General features: G+C 47.9%; 1 protein-coding gene and 1 long non-coding RNA gene across 2 annotated transcripts in view; one reads left to right on the forward strand and one right to left on the reverse strand.

The window, feature by feature from the left end:
- The window catches only part of LOC135826390 (uncharacterized), a 73,099-nt gene that overhangs the window by 23,167 nt on the left and 28,476 nt on the right, over positions 1–21,456 (forward strand). Inside the window, exons 7-16 of the mRNA XM_065338999.1 lie at positions 2,742–2,803; positions 3,671–3,771; positions 4,666–4,754; positions 5,247–5,527; positions 6,302–7,798; positions 8,419–8,489; positions 9,120–9,213; positions 9,972–10,182; positions 10,544–10,612; positions 11,672–11,802. Coding sequence (XP_065195071.1) covers positions 2,742–2,803; positions 3,671–3,771; positions 4,666–4,754; positions 5,247–5,527; positions 6,302–7,798; positions 8,419–8,489; positions 9,120–9,213; positions 9,972–10,182; positions 10,544–10,612; positions 11,672–11,802 — 2,606 coding nt within the window. The remainder of the gene's footprint in view (positions 1–2,741; positions 2,804–3,670; positions 3,772–4,665; positions 4,755–5,246; positions 5,528–6,301; positions 7,799–8,418; positions 8,490–9,119; positions 9,214–9,971; positions 10,183–10,543; positions 10,613–11,671; positions 11,803–21,456) is intronic.
- Positions 16,261–19,567, reverse strand: LOC135826410 (uncharacterized). The gene is made up of 4 exons (XR_010555277.1): positions 19,409–19,567; positions 18,553–18,677; positions 17,968–18,068; positions 16,261–16,717 (listed from the first exon to the last, which is right to left on the reverse strand). It is a non-coding gene; the product is annotated as an uncharacterized LOC135826410 (long non-coding RNA).

The following is a 21,456-nucleotide window of genomic DNA, read 5'->3' on the forward strand; positions in this document are numbered from 1 at the left end:
TTTGCTTTCGGTCAGCAAGCTTGAGGACTTCCTGGATTACTGGTCCGACATTCTTACTGCCCACATTTAGTGCCAGCTAGGACATGCAGCACTGGCACATGCTGTCTGTGTAGTGACCATCTCTGTACGTTTCTATCTCTTCATTGGCCTGGGCTGTGAGCTCTTCGAGCTGCTCCTCGAGCTCAGCAATAGCATTGTCAACACGCAGCAACTCTTGTTGTAGCTCTCGCCCCTTCGTTGGTTCGTGCTCGCATGGCATTGCTTCGCTTTTCTCGGCTTCTTTCTGCTCAGCTGATTGCTGTTTGTAATAGCGCAGCATTCGCGAAGCCCGCTGGTGTTGCTGTGTCAAGCGCTCATTTCGCTGTGATTTCCTCCACTTGTTCGTCTGCCTTCCTTACTTGCTCTTGAGGCTCTCCCACAGTTGCTGCTAATCCTCCTGCCTTGTCTATCGCCTCCTTCAGCTCATCGGATGATGCGTCGAGCGACCCTTCTCTTTTTTTTTCAAATGGTCAAAACTCCTCTTGTACGGGCAAAATAAACACAATTACGAGTGCAACCTCGGCCTCAACAGCACCGGAAGAAAAACGAGCAAAATGGCTGTGAAAACAGTCGAGAGAGCAAAAATGGCTGTAAAAACAGTCGAGAGAGCAAAATGGCTGTGAAAACAGTCGAGAGAGCAAAATGGCTGTGAAAACAGTCTAGTATGGAGCCTTGGGAGGGAGCTTTAACCGATGCTGCTCATGGCAACAGCAAATCGGGCCGAGTCGTTTCTCTTCTGTGTAATTTCTTCTTAACATTTCCGAGCTTGTCGTGGGCTGTGGTGATTTGTTTCTCCATTGCCACGACCTTTTGCGACTGCCGTTGGGTTTCTTCACTTTCACAATTGTCACTACTGTCACTTCCAGGTTGATGACGTGATGTTGACCGATGTGGTGTCGTGTAGCTTGTCGTGCTGGGTGTTGCATGCTCCAACTTTGGTAGTGTGTATGACGTTTCCAGGAATGCCGTTAACATTTGCTGACCAGTGCTCATGTGCCTGCTCTTCAGCAACGCCTTGTACCTTTCTTGCAGTCGGGCAAGGGAGGACATAATTGCTTTTTCACCTTGGAGGGAGACATCATGGGGCGTACCACTCAGCTTGAGAATCCAGGAACATAGGGACGTGTCGGTACAGTTATTTTCATCTTTCACCTTGCTCAGTTCCAAGATCAGTCCGTTCGATATCGCGTTGATTTGGTTTACCTCGAGCTGCTTGGCCAGAAATGATCCAACGTGCAAATCATAATATCGTTCCATGAAAGGCCTCTCATCAGAAGTGCCACTACTTGAACTCGCACATTGACCACTCATATTTACCCTGCCCACATAGGTCACATAGGTTTTTTCAGCCTAGTGCAGGATCATGGCGGCCGTGTGCTGCGGATGACCCTAGTTTAGGGGTGAAACGAGTATATCGAATACTTGAGCGCTCGCTCGAAAATTTGAAAGAGCGAGAACTCGTTTCGCGAAAAATTCTCGAAATGTACTAGGCACTACTGTATGCATGTACATCAAGTACTGTAATTTCACAAATTTTCGGTGTACTTCTATTTTCGGTGCTTTCGGTGCATCTGTTTCATACCTAAAATTTCAATACACCGAACAAACACTTACACACATAATCCAATAGGGAACTGCTTCTCTGTACCGAAAATTTCTGTTCACCTAACCAAGCCTTTTGCTTTCATACCGAAAATATTGAGCACCGAAAATTTCTGAAATTAGAGTACTTCTGTTGCTCTGACCAGTACTCACAGCCCAGGCAAGTGCGCCTACTGCGGCCTAGCACCTCTAGATCTGAATCTTGTAAAAGTCCAGTGCTGTTTGATAGTAACACGTTGTGAGAAGTGCTTGGCAAGACTTCATGTATCGGGAGTACTACGTTCGGTGTGGCGAGAATGTGTGCAGTGCATTGTTTATGTTGTCAGTAAAATACTCGTACTCGCTCGAGTACTCGAGTCCTCAATTTTGGCACTCGTTTCACCCCTACCCTAGTTGCTATGGAATCATGCGACACGATGCTAGGGCGATTATGTAAGCACTCCGGCACCTCTACTGCTTGTCTCTGCACTGACTAAAGCGGTTTGGTGGCTGGTGCTCACAGAAAGTCACGCTCGGTGTCTCTATACTCTATGGCCAGCTGCCTCAGGCTGTAGAGCACTTGCTGATGATCGGTGACTCGCTGGTGGCTAGTGTCGTCAGGTAATATACCTTATTCAATAAACGTCACAATCACGTGAACCGGGGTCCTGGGAACCAGGGAGTGGCAAGAGGCCTGCACTCAGTGCACAGTGGACTCTGCGTGCGAACAGGGGAGTAGAAAAATACCGGTGTTTTACTACTCCCTTGTACGAACTTGCCACTTGTTTCTTGTACGCGTGCCCTAGCTTACGACAAATCTCTGGAGGCGAGTCCAAAAATCATGTTATCGAAAAAGGTCTTTAATGTCCACAGAGGAGCAACATTGAGGTTGGACATTAACCAGACTAAGATGCCGACCATCCCTGACGGACAGCTGTGGTCGGAGCCAGTGATAGCTTAGATCTTGGTGGTGTTTGCAAAACCCTTACCTGTGTGTGTGTGTGTGTGTGGGTTGTGTGTGTGTGTGCGTGCGTGCGTGTGTGCGTGCGTGCGTGTGTGTGTGTGCATGTTTGTGTGTGTGCATGTATATGTACATGTATATATTGTGTATCCATGTACAGGTCGTCCGAATGCTACCGTAGTTCTGCGCTATGTTGAGTTCTGCATGAGCTCCAGCGGGGAGGTGAGTCTATACTGGAACTCGTTATATGCATATGATGGACACCAATCTCTAGTGTCGTTACTCTAACTTGTAGAATCGTAATCAAGAGGACAAGCTGAATAGACATACTATACGTTATTCAAACAGTGTCCACCGATGGAAACAGAGATCATGTGCAGTGATGAGAAATGTAAAAAGATGAAATCTGCCAAGTAGAGCAGATAGCCTGCGACTTTTGGAACTGCATTGCCCTGGCTTTCCGTGCTATGAAAAGAACCCGCTGTCTGTAGTGAGAACGGAAGCTGGTAGATCTCTGGAGCAGATTCCGATAAGAATTTGGGCCCTCGATCATCAAGATCGGCGAAAGAATGGCTGAAAAGGAAAGAATTCATTTTTAAAACACACTTTATGGCCCGACAACAGAGCAGCGGATAGCCAATACTTGTCTACGAGTACTGTGGGTTGGCGAAGAACTGGGGGGTCAGCCTCCTAGCCTAGACCGTTCTTATCTTCATGTACTGCAGTCCATGCACAGTTGAGTCACCGTGTATACATTGGTATGCTGTACAGTCTATGCACAGTTGAGTCACCGTGTATACATTGGTATGCTGTACAGTCTATGCACTGTTGAGTCACCGTGTATACATTGGTATGCTGTACAGTCTATGCACTGTTGAGTCACCGTGTATACATTGGTGTGCTGTGCTTGGTGAGGTTCTAGCCTGGTTGTTCTTCAGCGCCCGACGGTACTGTCCGTTGGTACTTCAGCCTTGAGTCGGCTGCGACGATCCAGCAGGAAAATGACTGGCTGCTGTTTGCGTGTGCTTGTGTTTATGCGCGTGCTTGTGTTTGTGTGTGGCTGGCTGGCGTTCTGAATGCTTCCTGCAGGCGTATGATGTGCGCCATTACGGCCTGAGCAAGGAGCTGTACGAGATCTTTCCCAGCATGGAGTACCTTGTGTCAGCTGGTTGGGTGCCGGGAAGAAATGCGTGAGTTTTGTTGTTGTTAATGTTGTTGTTGTTGTTGTTGTTGTTGTTGTTGTTGTTGTTGTTGTTGTTGTTGTTGTTGTTGTTGTTGTTGTTGTTGTTGTTGTTGTTGTTGTTGTTGTTGTTGTTGTTGTTGTTGTTGTTGTTGTTGTTGTTGTTGTTGTTGTTGTTGTTGTTGTTGTTGTTGTTGTTGTTGTTGTTGTTGTTGTTGTTTCAAATCTTTATTCTCACGATAGCCAGTGGCCAATAAGAGATAGTTGTTGTTGTTGTTGTTGTTGTTGTTGTTGTTGTTGTTGTTGTTGTTGTTGTTGTTGTTGTTGTTTTTGTTTTTGTCGTCGTCGTTGTTGTCCACACATGCAACTCAGACTCTATTGTAAATCAGTTTTTGGCACTGATTTTGGCAGTCTCTTCCATTGCACGTGCAGTCTCTCTCTCTCTCTCTCTCTCTCTCTCTCTCTCTCTCTCTCTCTCTCTCTCTCTCTCTCTCTCTCTCTCTCTCTCTCTCTCTCTCTCTCTCTCTCTCTCTCTCTCTCTCTCTCTCTCTCTCTCTCTCTCTCTCTCTCTCTCTCTCTCTCTCTCTCTCTCTCTCTCTCTCTCTCTCTCTCTCTCTCTCTCTCTCTCTCTCTCTCTCTCTCTCTCTCTCTCTCTCTCTCTCTCTCTCTCTCTCTCTCTCTCTCTCTCTCTCTCTCGCTCTCTCGCTCGCTCGCTCGCTCGCTCGCTCGCTCGCTCGCTCTCTCTCTCTCTCTCTCTCTCTCTCTCTCTCTCTCTCTCTCTCTCTCTCTCTCTCTCTCTCTCTCTCTTTCTCTCTTTCTCACTTAGCAATTTCCAGTGTGTCTGTCCCATCACCTTGTATACTGAAAGCTCTCTCTATGTTGCTTGTTTTGTCTTGGCATGTAGGGTGTATGCGTATCTTCTGGATCGTCTACAGCAGAACTGCAAGCTAGTGTACTTGCCTTTACACTCAAGTCACAATGTCGGCTTCAAACGTAAGCACCGTACAGTCTTGTATGAAATCTGCGGCTTTTAATTATGACTTTTGGAAAATTTCACAGGTTTTTACTTTTTATATGAGACAGGCTTCTATACAAGACAGGCTTAGGTGTGAATTGTGCACCCGGTGCACCCAACTGACTCCAATTCACTTTGCTATGTATGCCATGAGTTCATAATTATGCACGTGCGGCTTATACATGCGACAATTTGACTTTAGAGAGGGCCTATAGTGTAGCCTGTAGGACCTAGGAGTGAGCAAAGTGTCGTGTTTTGAAGTCATGGCTACTATATAAGGGCGCCGTATGTGCTATTATATATTTTGATGTTTCCAAAAGTGCGGCGTCTATTCAAGTGCGGCTTTTATGCACGACTTCACGGTTTACGTGTGCGTGTGTGGGTTTTTTTCATGTGCATGTGTGTGAACACACATGTTTGCGTACGTGTGTGTACGTACACTTCTGTGCCTACATCATCTTTCTGCGCAGTCTTGGACAATGGCTGGCCAATAGGGCACCGACCAGCGACGTCATCCTCACCAGCGACGTCATCCTCACCAGCGACGTCATCCTCACCAGCGACGTCATCATCAGCCACTGCCACTAGCACAGCACACCAGCAAAGCAGCAGCAATGATGACGATCGCCACGGCTGCGCAGTGGGGTCCACGGTCGCTCCCATCGTGGTACTCCTGGAGGAGACTACTGAACACTGCGCCGCCATGTCCAGCAACAACACAACCACCGACCATCGCCATCCCTGGATTAATGTAAGGACTGGCCTTCGGGCCGCTACATGTACTGAGTTCATCCGTTTCTAGAAGAATTCATCCATTTCTAGAGGAGTTCATTGGAATTATTCACCCTCTTCTTCTTGTACTTGTAAGTAGCTCTGCACTTTGGTCATTGAGCCCTCTTTTGGACAGCCTGGAAGCTTTCTGTTTTTCTAAAGGAGTTCATTCGGGTCTGGTTGAGTTGGCTCAGTACTGAATGAGCTAGTTGAGTTCCAGAATGAGGTCAACCTCTTGTCATAATATTATGTCCTATCTCGGTCCACCCGAGTCGATTTCATTGGGCATTATTCCAGCTAGCGGCGGTGGAGCAATTTCACGTTAATGTTTGTAAGTGTATGTATGATTGGTTAATGTTTGTAAGTGTATGTATGATTGGCATGTTTATGTGCGAGCAAGAAGCCTCTTTTGCAAGTTCATGGACGTGAATCTGGGCCCTGCTGAGGAGACCTAACAAGGTCGAAACAGCTAGCTGCCCGGAGATTGAGTGCCAGAAAACTGCGCATAATACCTATGCGTCTTTGTGTTTGTAGAAGAAAGTAGTTGGGCGGACACACCCATTCCCAAAGCATTGCAAAGAACCGAACCAATTCTTAATGTACACTGTTTCGGCAATATTGCTATCGTCAGGTACGAATGAAACAATGGGTGTGTCCGCCGAACTCCTTCTACAGATGAAGCTGCAAGATGCCTCAAAGTTAATTCTCACTTGGCCCTTGTGTTTGTATCCATGTTTTCATTATCTTCCCTCAGTACCATCAGCTACTGCACTTTGTGAAAGCTCCGGTGGCGCCATCAACAGCAGGAGCGACGGTGGGCAGCAGAGGCGATGGCGACAACTCGGCAACAAACGACTCACTCAGCTTCATCTGGTCCAACGAGCTGGACTCTGGCCACCGGAACCTGCAGTTGATCACCTGTGACCTGTCCTGCGGCAGCCGCCATGCTCCGCTCAGCACCGAACACACAGCACGAGCAGCACACAATGGCGCCGATGCGAGTGCGAGCGTGTCCCTCGCTAGTTTTGACACGGAGGTGGACGAGGGCAGTGGTGGTGGTGGTGGCGGTGGAGACTCTACATCAGCTCGCAGTGCAGTGGACAACAGTGCGGTGATATCCCCCACCAGTTCTGCGCCCAGCTGTACCAACACGACGTCAACGGCATCCCTGTTGCCACGGGAACCCGGCTTGGATTTCACCTGTGCTGAGTGCAGTGGCAGCTCCACCGCGCCGCATGTATTCCGCAATCACAGACCATGCCAGGACGGCGATGCGTCAGCTCTTTGCCATCGTCGCCGCTGGCAACGTGACCAGCTGGAATGCTACAGGCACACTAACGCTGGGCGTAAGGATGGTGATGCTAGAGGCACGGACACTGCTGCTCCAGAAGGCAATGGTGGTGGTGGTGGTGATGTTACGGTCGCGGCCAGCACAGCTCAGCGGACCAGCAGCAGCAGCAGAGTGCCTGGCTGGCTGAGCTGCTGTGCTGGCGGAGGTAATCAAACTGAGTCTCCACCGCCACAGCCACCACCGCCACTACAAGAGTCGAGTAGCAATCGTTGTACTGCCTCACGTACTAACTCGCAACATGCGTGCAATACAGCGACATCGGCTCATCGCCAGCCAGCAGCTACGGATACTAGTAATGATGTGACGATGCAGTCTCACGTTGATCATGGTAGATTACCCGCGTTCACCTACATGGCTGAGTCGGGTGATGTATCACATGCTACTGTCGGAGATACCGCTACTCAACAGCAACAGAGTACGAACAATGGATCATGTGCACTGCAGGACAGCTTGCACTCTGCTCCCACAGCGTCTTCGGCTGCGTCCACTCCTGACCGGATGGATACGCAGTGTGCACCACCGCCATCGTCAGATACCATCAATCGCCACACCACACCGGGGGTACATGTGGACTGTGTTGGCATGGCAACACACGCGCAAGCCGACGCTAACGCCAACAGTGCACGGCCAGTGTGCGGCGGTCTAGTGCTACCGGAGACGACGGCATCCAACGGCTCCACACCGTGCTCCTCGCCGAAACGAGTCTGCCGCGATATCACCATGCCAACCACTGCCGACGACAGCAGTATAGATGTGTGTGGGCGTGCGCTACCATCGTGCACACTCTCCAATGCTAGCGGTGTCTGGCCTGGCAGGAATTGTGGAGATTTCGTTGTTGCCAGCGGTACTAAGCACCTCGTCACACCACCGCACGTCAACTGGCAAGTTGATTCGGACTTGGTGAGTTCACACACACACTCCCTCTCTCTGTGTCTTATTAGAGTTGTTTTGTTTGTAACTTGCACACGAATCTGCATTCGTCTCATATGCTGAGTTCGTGGATTCGTTCGGAGGCTTATTTTTTTAGCGCATGCAGCCATGTGCCTTCTAGTTGACGAAACGACCACTTGTTTTGTCAGCGAGTAGTAATGTCATGCCAAAATTCCCTAGTGTATGTTTGTGGGGTTTTGGGGGGGGGGGGGGTTATATGGTGCATGTATACATTGCACATGTGTACTCATGGGCATGCTGAGCGATGGGCATATACCGTATTACGTATGTGTGTCCTTCACATGTCCAAGCACACACGTAGCACACACGCACACCCTCACTCACACCGGCACATGTGCGATTCATTGAGGACTGCTACGTCTCTGATCATGTCACTCTCCCGTTTTCCTTGCACTTGTGGGTGCATGCATTGCACGCGTATGTGTGTGTGTGTGTGTGTGTGTGTATGTGTGTGTGTGTGTGTGCGTGTGCGTGTGTGTGCGTGTGTGTGTGTGTGTGTGTGTGTGTGTGTGTGTGCGTGTGCGTGTGCGTGTGCGTGTGCGTGCGTGCGTGCGTGCGTGTGTGTACAGCTACACGTGGATGAGCAGCATTCATGTGTGTTCTTCACTGGAACAGTGGACACACCTCTAGAGTGTCATTTGTAAGTCTCTGCCCTATGCCCGCTTAGATGCAGTGCGTTCTGCAGCTTGCATCATCTCATGGCCGCTTCGATACAATGCGTCCTGCAGCTTGCATCATCTCATGCCCGCTTCAATACAATGCGTTCTACACCTTGCATCACCTCATGGCCGCTTCGGTACAATGCGTCCTGCAGCTTGCATCAGCTCATGTATGCTGCTGCTTCAAGCTCCCGCACTCCTAACGGGAAAACCCAGTGGTGTTGAATTTGCAGAATGCAATTTGAACTGTCACCCGTGTTCAGTTTGGGCATAGTCTTGGGCTTCCAGCCATTGTGTATTGTTATTAGTACAGAGGTTTGGCATCACCAATTTTGCTTTCTAGTTTGCGCACACTTTTCAGTTTGTGAACTGGAATGCGAACTTTCGCATAGCAAAAGCCACCATGCATGTATGGTTGCGGGTTTTCGCATACTGTCAGGGGTCGCTGCGAACGTTTTTTTTTGTCGTTCATTTCGTCCTCGTGTGTGTACTTTTGTGTGTGGGTGCGTGCGTGCGTGCGTGTGTGTGTGTGTGTGTGTGTGTGTGTGTGTGTGTGTGTGTGTGTGTGTGTGTGTGTGAGAGTGTGTGTGTGTGTGTGTGTGTTTGTACAGGTATGTAATGTGCTACAAGCACAGTCTGGAGAACAAGTTTGTTGTAAAGCGGCTAACACCGATTGGCTACCACCATCAACCTGTCATTAGTCCGGTGAGCACATACTGGCATGCGTATGCATACTAGCCAACCATACCGGTTTTCCCGGTATTATCGGGAAACTACGATCACTACCGGCATACCGGGGCTTTTTGACTTTGATCGAAAAACTACCGGTTTTCGCACTGAACCATGAGTGTTCATAAAAAAAGGTTGTTTTGTGGTGTGACAAGGGCACATGCGGCCCTGCATTTCACAGAATCACACATGTAGGGGCGATCTGACAATAAAGAAAGTCATGTTTTAGTACCCCAATGAGCAATGGGTTAGAAATGAATAAAAAGAAATAAAAAAATTGCGGACATTACGCAAAAATGCCTCAAAAAAGAGAAAATGGCCGAAATTGGCGAAAACCGGGAAAATAAGGGAAATGAGAGAACATTAAGGGAAACTGGGTGTGTGACTAAGGGATTTGCTTTGACTGGGTTGGCAAGTATGCCTATGTATCGTTTGGTGTGAACGCTGCAACGGTGTATATGCCTCTCTCGGTCTGTGTGTGTGTGTGTCTCTCTCTCTGTCTCTCTCTCTGTCTCTCTCTCTCTCTCACTCTCACTCTCCGAGGCAAATATCACATTTCACTTTGTATTCCGGTGACTGCAAGTACATGTCCGGGGTGTCAGCTGCCCCCCCCCCCTCCATGCCTTTCTTCCCTCATCTTTATTGCAATCCCACCCCGTTAATGGCCTGTATTGTTAACATTTCCAACCTGTACCTGCTCATGTGCCTCTCTCTTTACCGTTGTCCTCTGTCAGTGCGGCCGCTTCTTCACGTCCGTGTTCTCATCACTCGCGGCATCCCCGACCACAGTTATCTTTGACATTCTCTACGACCATCCAGGAGGCTGCTTGCCCAGGACTGTAGCACGGTGTGTCTTGAGCCACCCCAGTGATATCAGATCGGGATCAGTGCAGAACAATAGCCAAGTAACGCATGGGGAGATCTTCTCCTTCAAGAGTCGTTCAGGTCAGTTTGATGTGCCAGACGTGTTGTGGTTTTCCACACACACGCACGCACACGCGCACACACACACACGCACACGCACACGCGCACACGCACACACGCACACAGACACACGCACACACACACACACACACACACACACGGCCAAGCAAGCACTCATGTTTCTACATTTTACAGACGCGAATGGACGCATACAAACACTCGCTCTCTGTCTGTTTGTATGTCTCTATCTCCTCTCTTCTCTTCTTGCCTCTCTCACTCACTCACTCACACACACGCGCACACACACACACACACACACACACACACACACTCTCTCTCTCTCTCTCTCTCTCTCTCTTTCTCTATGCTTTCCTAACTCCAGGTACTAGTATATCAAATAGTGAACCCGGCACTGCCATGCAAGAAGACCATAATGGAGTTACCGATGAAGGTGAGTCATTGTTGTCATTCTTTACAGCTGTGAATGAATTCATCTGTATGATTGTCTATGGTGTTAGATAAACATTGTTTAGTTGAAACATGTTGTAGGTTGACAGCATGTAACAAAGTGGAGACCAACCGCAGATGGTTGTAGTAAGGTCACTGTTTCCAAACACGGTGGTCTCTCCACCTTATTACATGCTGTCAACCAATACCATGCTTGTCTATCTATCTGTCTGTTTTTCCTATGCTGTCTGACGATTGCCCAGTGCGTGAAACTACAGTATTGCTCAATGAAACCCAGTCGCGTCGCTCAAGTTTCCGCCTTGCACCATTTCTCAGCCCGGTGTCCGCACGTCTAGGGCTGCGCAACGCTCGGCGTGTACTTGAGTGACGCGGGTAGATTTCATTCAGCAGTGCTGTACAAGTTGCATGCGCAGCCAAACCGCGTACCGCCTCTTGTGTTCATGTACAGTCAACTTCGTGTATAACGACACTCAGCGGGGCATCAGAAAAGTGTCCTTATTCGCGAAGTGTCGTTTTACCCGAAGTCGCATTATATGTATTACAGTTAGATGGGACTTTGCTCTGAGCATGGAAATTCTGTCGTTATTCACGAATTGTCGTTATATCCGCAGTCGTTATTAGCGAAGTTGACTGTATTCTGTATGTACAGCTAAACCTGTAACTACAGACCACCGTGACCAGCGACCAGCCTGGTACTACAGACCACTTCGCCAGGCATATCTCACATTCATATAATATATGAATGTGAGATATGCCTGGCGAAGTGGAGGTTTGCACCTCACAACCATATTATGGTTGTGAGGTGCAAACCTCTAACTAAGGACCACCTGCCACTAAAGACTGCTTTCTCTGGCCCCAAGCCAAGGGTGGTCGTCGTTAGTTACCGGTTTTACTCTACATGAGAGAGAGAGAGAGAGTGTGTGTGTTGAAAAGAGGGAATAGTCTGAAGAAAATGTGGCTGTCATCACCAGGATTTAAACTGGAGACCTTTGCCAGCTTTGCCAGTGTGTGAAAGTTACTTTTCGTGTACTCTGTGCCGTAGGCTACACACTGTATGGTGCTGTTCACCCACCGCACGACCGTTCTGATGTCACCACCACTGCCACTGCCGCTGCTGCTGCTGCCACCAAGCACCCGACCATTGTATATGTGTATGGTGGACCAGTCGTACAGGTGAGCATGTTTCATTTCACTTCTTTTTACACTCAGACCTCAATATTCGGGCGGTCCGGAAGACCGGAGTCGAGCACTGCCCGTGACTGTGAACTGCCCGTAACTCCGAATCACATCCATTTTGATGGGGAAGTGCCAGAGATAAGGCGTATGGCGTCACGATTTCAACGAAAACATGACAAAGGAGTAGTTATTATATCCACTGGTACTCGCCCAAAGGGTGCCTGGTAGACCGAAGTGTCCATAACTGCGGGGTCTGTAAAGCCGGGGTCTAAGTTTTGTTGGTTGACAGCATGAAACAAGGTGGAGGACACCGTGTTCGGAAACAGTGACCTTTCTACTCGAAGTACAACCATCCACGGTTGGTAGAGCCCCGGTCTGTTGAGACCATCTGAACCGTATGGTTTAAGAAAAACATTTCAGGTTAAAATAGCTACAGGTGGAATCCTGATAATTCGAATATGGCTTAATTCGAACATACCGCTTAATTAGAAGTTTTTCCAGGACCGATTTCTATCAATACGAGTCCCACATAAAAAATTCTGATAATTCGAACCTCGAACTGGATATGTCCGGTTAATTTGAAGTCCCACAGATTCCACTTACATAGAAAATGTGTGGGATTTGTGCTGATAATTCGAAGTAAGCAAAGTGTAATTCGAAGTTCACTGTACATTGTACTGGTCAGTTCAGTTTGCATGAGCAGGCTGTGCCGGTCAGTTCAGTATCCGCGGAATCTGTGCCTAAGGTCCATAGCGCAACTCTGGGTGACCATGAGAGCATTTTGACATACGTATTGTGTTGAGGGCTCATGTTTGGATAATTAGAATGTCCGGTTAATTAGAAGTTTTTTCGTGGCATTTTGAGGTTCGAATTATCAGGATTCCACCTGTACTATTTTTATGACTATCAAGAAGACAACTAGGAGCGATCACAGAATACACGACTGACGTTGGGAGAAGTCTATAAAAAAACTCCCCTAGAATAAAGAGGGTCAGAACCGGGTCTAAACATACGGTTCAGATGGTCTGAACAGACCGGGGCTCTATCAACCGACCCGACGGTGGATGGTTGTAGAAAGGTCACTGTTTCCGAACACGGCGTCCTCCACCTTGTTACATGCTGTCAAGCAACAACATGACTATAGCTGTACATGATTGTACAGCTATAGTCATCATACATGTGTTAGGTCCAACAGGTCCAACAGGAGAACAACGTAGCGAGCTTCGAGGTTGTTATCGAGAACCAATGAGTCGAGCATCAATGAATCGGGGCGAGTGAGCGAGAGACAACGCAATATAAAGGGCCTGGGTAGCTATGGCAAACATGGACGCGCAAGTAGCTACCCAGGCCAAATGAATATGCATGAACTAATGAATTAATATATTGTGGGCCTAACATACCACCCCTCCATAAAAAATCCCGCGTCCTCATATCGGAGAAAAGAAAAGAGAACGACATCTTTTAAAAAAAGTTTTTTTAAAGCTTTCACTGCCAGCTGACTGCTCAAGTGACAAGGCACTCAGTACAGCCAGGCTGTCAGCTGAGCTGTGCACTCCCCAGTGCCACAGGCGCTTTTTACCTCCAGTTCAAAAAATCGAAAGGCCAACTTTTCCTGGATTTTTTGGTACTTTCTGTACGGAATATCGCTTTCTAAAGTATACATCAGGGAGTCGTAAAAGCCCGGGAGAGGACACGGCACACATTCCCAGAAAACATCTTTGCCTCGCGCTGCCGGGGAACGCTGCCAGGGAACGGTGTTGCGAGGCAAGGAAATTAATATTTTCGAAAATTGTGATGTCTTCTTGAAATACTAATTGGGACATTCTCCGATTTCTCTTAGAGCACGGAGACGATTGCTCCGTCGAGTCTTCTGATCTCTATTTTCATCCTCATCTTCCAGCTGCCTCACTCATTCTCTCTCAGTTTATCGAAGTTAATTTATTCTGAGGCGATGGAAATGCAAGACAAATCCCTAATTGTACTTCACTTTTATTTGAGTTGGGGTGAACGAAATGAGATTTGTGGAAAATGACGCCACTTCCCGTGTTAGCCGCTGGTCGTATCATACAGCCCATATTCCATTGCAAGTGATGGGCCAACGTTCGTGTTGAGATCCGCTGAGTTTCCTCGTACTCGTGGAGTTGAATTTGTGGCAGAAATTGCACTGAATTGCAGTCAAATGGTTGTGAATGAAACGAGATTTGTGGAAAATGACGCCACTTCCCGTGTTAGCCGCTGGTCGTATCATACAGCCCATATTCCATTGCAGGTGATGGGCCAACGTTCGTGTTGAGATCCGCTGAGTTTCCTCGTACTCGTGGAGTTGAATTTGTGGCAGAAATTGCACTGAATTGCAGTCAAATGGTTGTGAATGAAACGAAATTTGTGGAAAATGACGCCACTTCCCGTGTTAGCCGCTGGTCGTATCATACAGCCCATATTCCATTGCAGGTGATGGGCCAACGTTCGTGTTGAGATCCGCTGAGTTTCCTCGTACTCGTGGAGTTGAATTTGTGGCAGAAATTGCACTGAATTGCAGTCAAATGGTTGTGAATGAAACGAGATTTGTGGAAAATGACGCCACTTCCCGTGTTAGCCGCTGGTCGTATCATACAGCCCATATTCCATTGCAGGTGATGGGCCAACGTTCGTGTTGAGATCCGCTGAGTTTCCTCGTACTCGTGGAGTTGAATTTGTGGCAGAAATTGCACTGAATTGCAGTCAAATGGTTGTGAATGAAACGAGATTTGTGGAAAATGACGCCACTTCCCGTGTTAACCACTGGTCGTATCATACAGCCCATATTCCATTGCAGGTGATGGGCGAAAGTTCTTGTGGAGATCCGCTGAGCTTCCTCGGCGTACTCGTGGATTTATGAATTTGTGTCAGAAATTGCAGTCGAGTGGACTTCTGTGCGTGTGTTGTGAGTAAATCGCGACGGCTCCCTTCCTTCAGCATCGTCAAAACGCAACATAGAGCATTATTACGCACTCGTTCCATGATTCATGATAATGCCTGGATTCTTTTAAAAACAATCAATGTGTGTTCCCTATCTATCTACATTGTACATGGTTGCAGGTCGTTATTTATAAATCTTGATAATTTCAACACTTTTCTACTCGTATACTGAGTACGCGGTGACTTGAGCCGTTTAGGAAACGGAAGTCTTGGCGAGTGTACAAAAGGTAAACCTATCATTTGTACTTCATAACGGAATTGTGCACAAAAATGCACACACACGTTCGCGCGCACACACACAAGCACACACACAAACACTGTACAAACACACACAAAAGTACAAGCACATGTGCACATACACACGCCTCCCCCCCCCCCCCCCACACACACACACACACTCAACTCCCCACCCCTGTACTGAGTCTGACAGACATACAATCATGTTTATCCTTCCTTCGCCACCAGTTTCGGATAATGGTGTCACCAACGAGTTGTAAAATATTGGTATTTTAGGACTCCCTGCCCTGAAGACAAGCACAGCGCCGTGGATCGAGCAGATCCGGCCGCGCCGGCCTAGCGTGCTTCACTTTCTGGCCGAGGCAAACATCGTCCGCGTGCGCGCATCCCGTGTCCTCTCCCGGGCTTTTACGACTCCCTGGTATACATCGTAGGTAGCCAACTGATAAAGGAAGCCATTGCCCTCGAAAAAAATCGCAAAATCCGAAGTACAAGCGCGCTGAGCGTTCTAGCGCCAGCCGCTGTGCAACAAGACATGTCATGTCATGCGAAAGTGCGCCGCGTGCCGCATGCACTACATACAGAGTCAGTCAGTGCAGGCGATGCGCCGTTTTGCGAAAAGTCGACGTTTAGAGGTAGTTTTATTATCCCAAATGCCAAAGCGCGGGAAAATTCAAATGCAAACAGCTGCATTTTGGAGACGTATTTTTTATCGACAGTCAGGCAGTCAATGCCAATTTTCTCAAGAAGAAGAGTATTCAGAGGCATTGTTGTACATTTTCCGTTGATACTATACGTGTGCCCTAGTGTTTGCATGAGCGAGGGTGGTGGTTTTGCTAAACCGTTCGCATGGCGGGCGGGTTTGTAAGAAGAAAGGCTTCAGCCATTGACGAGCGACGAGAAACCTGTCATTTCGTGCCATTTGAGTTAGCAGTAGCACCGGACAATACTGACACATGTCTGCGGCAGCAAACATAGTGTACTAACGGATCAAAAACAGCCACAATGTGTGTCACTGCGGAAACGGGCTGTAGAGGTGCATTTGCAAAGCTGCTGATTTTCGTCGTCTTTCCATGCACAGGGTACGTATCATGCCCTTGGCATAGGCCAAAGCACGAAAGCTTTAGTTGGACACCACCCACAATCTCCACGTGGGTCCCAGTGTACCCGCTGCTGCCGATGAGAACCGCCCTACTAGTATAAGCGGTTTACCCACCCATGACCCATGTGTCCTCAATACGACTGAGAATACATCAGAAGTACGCCATAAGCATTGGAAACCTGTACAGTTGAATCCAATTTAGACCAGAATGACTGTATTGGTTGGAAATGCATTGCACCATTCCACTGAAACGTTAACACACAAGAACAGGAAAAGGATGTAACAGAAAACGAAAGAATGTAACACAAAAGATAATCCCAAACCGTCCAGCGGAAAAAAGAACGTGGGAAGAAAAGCACTGTGGCTGGTGTAGGAAGCAAATACTGCAAATACTAGGCTAAACGGGAAGTACCAAATAATTAATTATATGGTTGTCGAGCATCTCCTCAGAGTCAACAAAGGGATAACGGAATGAGAGAGACCGACTAATTTTCGTCAAAACTGTCACAAGCCAGCAGCTGGTGATTGTTGAGGAAGGTAGTTACACCACTGACCGACACCACTCAGTGCTGTGGGTAATGATTACGTGCATCGATCATTGACATTGTGCAGCACCTGGCAGCAATAAACCAGACAAAGCAGTACAATACCATGCAGAAGATGAAATGCTTGACGGAGTATAATAAGTAGCAGACAAACTGTTACACAATGGAGCAACATTATTTGCTAAAATGGCATAAATATATTATTACTTTGACGAATACCCTCCACATAACATTCCTGCTACAAGCATTACCAACTCTACTGTCCCTGATGCAGGAGGGACTAGTGGCACACATTCCTACTGCATACCCCAAAGCTAAGAAAGGTGGCATCATGCTCATGTGAGCCAGTTGGGTACCACCCAAGCTCTGCACCGGGCTCTGTCCAGGTGCCTACACACAACCCTGGAGGACGAATGCAACCCCAAAACACGATGTAGTAAAGGGCAAGTCCATGGACACAGCTGTCAAAGTTATCCACCAAATTGACCTACAGCAGGCCAATGTACAGTGGAGGAGAGTACCGAGAAACTAAGAATAAAGGACTTATCGTCTGTTTGTCAGACTATCTGTCCCCGGGGAAAATTGCGATTCCGCGGCTGCGTTTTTTCCCCCGCGTTTTTTTGCGATTTTTAAAAGACCACGTTTTCCGCGATTTTCCCGCGTTTTTTGAACTTTTTTGTTGCGCTACACGTACACACAGTGCACTGTTCGGTTGACCGTTGTGAGCCGTTGACGTCAAGTAGAGAGTCTACGTGTAGGGCGCGCGCTCCCTAGCATACACATGGCACATGACCTGCTCCCCGGTAAAACTGCCTCATATTAACTGCAAACTTGCTGCATATCAATAATATTCACCGCAAATTCACCGCAAATTATGCCATATTTACCCGCAAATTACACCGCAAATTCTGGGATTTTTTCCGGGATTTTCCCTGGGGACAGGACTATCCACCCCAAGCTATGGTCATGAGGGTGGACAATACTGGATGGTGACAATTCCACCACGCTCTCGTTTTCTCCCCTGGAATGAAGCTTCACACACATACCTGTAGTACCTGTGGTGTCTACAAGTAGTATGAACAGTCCTTCACTTACTCCACTGCTTTCTATAAAAGCCTGTTCTGAACACAAGCCTGAGTTTCAAGATATGCAGTTAGCACAATAATGTGGATTTTGCACCGGCAACCACAAAAGTTTGGTTTGACTACAAACATAATACAACATAATGTAAATAGAGGCCTAGCCACCACACCGGCTTCTACAGAAATACGCCTGGCTTTCATACACGACATTACAGTAAGTCATCCAGTTCGCACTCACCCACTTCAGTTGCTGCTTGCAGACGTATAAAACGCATACAGCCAGTCAAGTACGCTTGCAGGGATCTTTTCTCAACGGGGAGTAACGGCTGGCCATAATACCTACAATGGTGAACATAGCAAAAGGGAAGGGCATTCAAGACCTGCAGCTCCATGTATACATGCCGAGTGTGAGCATGGTGTCTGTGGACAAAATCGACAAAGAGGTACCCTGGCAACAAATGTAGTGCCAGGACGCCAGCAGAAGGCTACGTGGCACACCAGTCCAACATGTAAATCAACTACCATCCACTGGTCACACTAGCCCAATTGATGCAAGTACCACAGTTGAAGTTCCATGGCCATTTGCCTGCCACATGCCAATCACAACAAGCACTGAAGAAGAAACTGAGACGAAGCGACGTCAAAGCAAAACACTAACACAGACAGGCGGGTTCCACACACAGTGAAACAGCAGTATGAAGTAGTACCAAGAGTCCATGGATGGCGGTGCCGTAAAACCTACAAGTGGAATTCAGCTACACTGGAATTGTTGTCGCTGATTATCGCTTAATTTAAGCAACAAAATCTACTATCAACTACCCACCTCTTCAAGGTAGGGATTGTGAAGAACCAATGACCCCTAGTCATGGTGTGGGGCTCTGACAAACATCTTGCAGCAGTCAGACAGCCTGTCACAAGCCTGACAAAAGGCTGTGGGTGCAAGTCCGGCTGCAGGATCATACAATGCGAGTGCAAAAGGCAAATCTGTTATGCAGGCCAGGGCTAAAATGCCACACTTTCAACAACACCTCCGCGAGGGAAGAATGCGACAGTTCCAGTAAGCAAAAGGTTGTTTCATTTGAGGAGACTGAAAAGCAAGAAACCAGCAACGAATTGGACCAAGATTGAGTCAATGTGCACACAGGTGATGCGTGCGTGTTATTGTTTACTGGAATTATGGCGTATATGCTAGAAACATGGAATGCGCTACGAATTCTGACCTGAAATACACAAATATACACATTTGCCTGAGTTTCAATGAGCATGGATAGACGTGGAACACAATACTTCCACTGAAAATGGTGATATACCGGAAACACAATCCATCTGCTGCTATATGGGCGAGAAACTATTGTAACCTGGGATATTTTGAAACTTAGGTGTGATGAAATGTCACTTTCGTAGATTTTACACGTATCACAAAAAAATTCTTTCATTTCGTGCCATTTTAGTTAGCAGTAGGTCTGGACATAGACATGACCAGATCTTTACACAGGTTGGTTGGGACTATCTTTCTGCTATCTCGGATATTGTGTAAGATGTGATGGAGTCCATTACTGGCTGAACACCAAAGGAGGGAGGAAATTTCTACGACTGTACTGTAAGAAAACGACAACACGAAACTTCCCAATGGCTCAATAGCTGACCCCAAAAATATTACGGATCACTTTAGTACTTACTCAAGTCACATCGAATTCCTTATCGGCGGGCTCCAGGCTGTGGAACGCCTCCAGTGGGTCTGAATGTTCGACAACGTCAGCCATTACTTCTTCGCGGAATCGTCATCTTCACCTCTGTACAAAATGAGCTGACCGGGATAATAAAAAAGGGCTTTTTTTCGCTCTGGCGCATCGACTGAGTGCATGTACACCCCGGCCAGTTGCGAAGTAAAGTTAGTTAGTTGTTGTTTTGGAGAGAGAAGGAAATCCTGTTTTTCGTTCGGTGGGATTGAAAGATCTGCCAGTGGACCGGAGAGCTACAACACTTGAAGCAGAAGAAAGTGCTTGCTGAAACTTCCCTGTCTTCGTGGCAACAAGACTTCAGTTTGCGAGAGACTTTCGTTCTGTCGCTGCGGACGCAATTCTTGTTGCTTGCAGAAAACTTGGGGAACGATCGTGACTCGTTTCGTGAGGCGGATCGTGTCGCTGAACAGCCGCGGATTGTTCTGCCGACATGGTGGTCCTTTATTCTCCTAATTATCAGCAGTCCAAGCACATCTCTTCAACGTCGGAGAATGAAGCGCTTCCCTGTTCCGTTGACAAGCGCTTCGCTCGCGGGTGTAATGCACTTCCGCATCAGCTTGCAGTAGATCGTCAGGTATTGAGGTAGGTGTCGTTGCGGAAAGAATAATAATTATTATTATACTTGTAGCTGACATACCTGTAGTGTCCCTTGACCGTGCTGGTCGCCATTGCAACGTTTTAGGTCTCAGGTCAATTTAGTTCTGGACCCGGCGAGCGCCGCCAGCGCTGTTTCCGTCAAGTAACGTTTGTAGGTGTCCCGTCACTTCGGAGCGTGGCGTCTCGTCGCGCGACCTTTCGAAGCGGTCATTTCGAAGACAGTCAGTTAGGAACGGGGACACTTCGGAGTGTGTCAAATTCGGCGCCAGACGATTCGACGAGAACCAGTTCGGAGAATGGCCACGACATCGCCTGTTCATTTCGTCGTCACACCCGCTTTTGCTGGGAGAAAAATCGCACTTATTTTCGCCTGTTCATTTCACGACTCCCTGGTTTGAACTTTTCGCCGGTTCATTTCACGACTCCCTGGTTATAACTCTACACCTCCGTCCTTCAAAAGCAATGGCTTTTGCTGGGAGAAGAATCGCACCTCTTCTTTCTCTCTCTCTCTCTCTCTCTCTCTCTCTCTCTCTCTCTCTCTCTCTCTCTCTCTCTCTCTCTCTCTCTCTCTCTCTCTCTCTCTCTCTCTCTCTCTCTCTCTCTCTCTCTCTCTCTCTCTCTCTCTCTCTCTCTCTCTCTCTCTCTCTCTCTCTCTCTCTCTCTCTCTCTCTCTCTCTCTCTCTCTCTCTCTCTCTCTCTCTCTCTCTCTCTCTCTCTCTCTCTCTCTCTCTCTCTCTCTCTCTCTCTCTCTCTCTCTCTCTCTCTCTCTCTCTCTCTCTCTCTCTCTCTCTCTCTCTCTCTCTCTCTCTCTCTCTCTTCGCCGAAAGTGGAACTGCAACTCCCCGTGATACAGAACTGCCATTGTTATAATAATTTGGTTTGACTGTGAGTCTGTCACTGCATTGATGTACAAAATACCTATACAATACTACACTATACTGTATTGTACTTTGAAGCAGTCGGTCTGTAGCTGTTCAGCTGTGGGAACATTGCAATGGCGCTTCGAAACGTCGGGGGTCCGAACTTCCCGGGTCCCAGTTGACGTGCGATGAGTTGTCGTGGCAGCGAAGTGACGGGTTTCGAAATGTGTCCGCGACGAGACGGTCCTCGACGATATGACCTCTTCGAACTGACGCTCCTCGAAATGTCCCGCTCCTAAGTGACGTAGAACCAAGTTTGTACATAGCTGCATCCAAAATGCGTTCGTGAGGAATCCGTCGTTTGGTTCCCTACCCGTGACTCCAACCGCCTGTCGCAATGGATAGCCGCCTGGAGTCTTGGGTAATAGCTAGGCATCAAGTCTGAACCAAATTCCATGCTCTATGCAAAGAAAGTTGACGGGAAAGAGAAAAATACTCGCACCGACTCAGCTCGGTGGAAGTGCGTGG

This window comes from Sycon ciliatum, chromosome 10 (genome assembly GCF_964019385.1).
Source record: "Sycon ciliatum chromosome 10, ocSycCili1.1, whole genome shotgun sequence".
Taxonomy (NCBI): domain Eukaryota; kingdom Metazoa; phylum Porifera; class Calcarea; order Leucosolenida; family Sycettidae; genus Sycon; species Sycon ciliatum.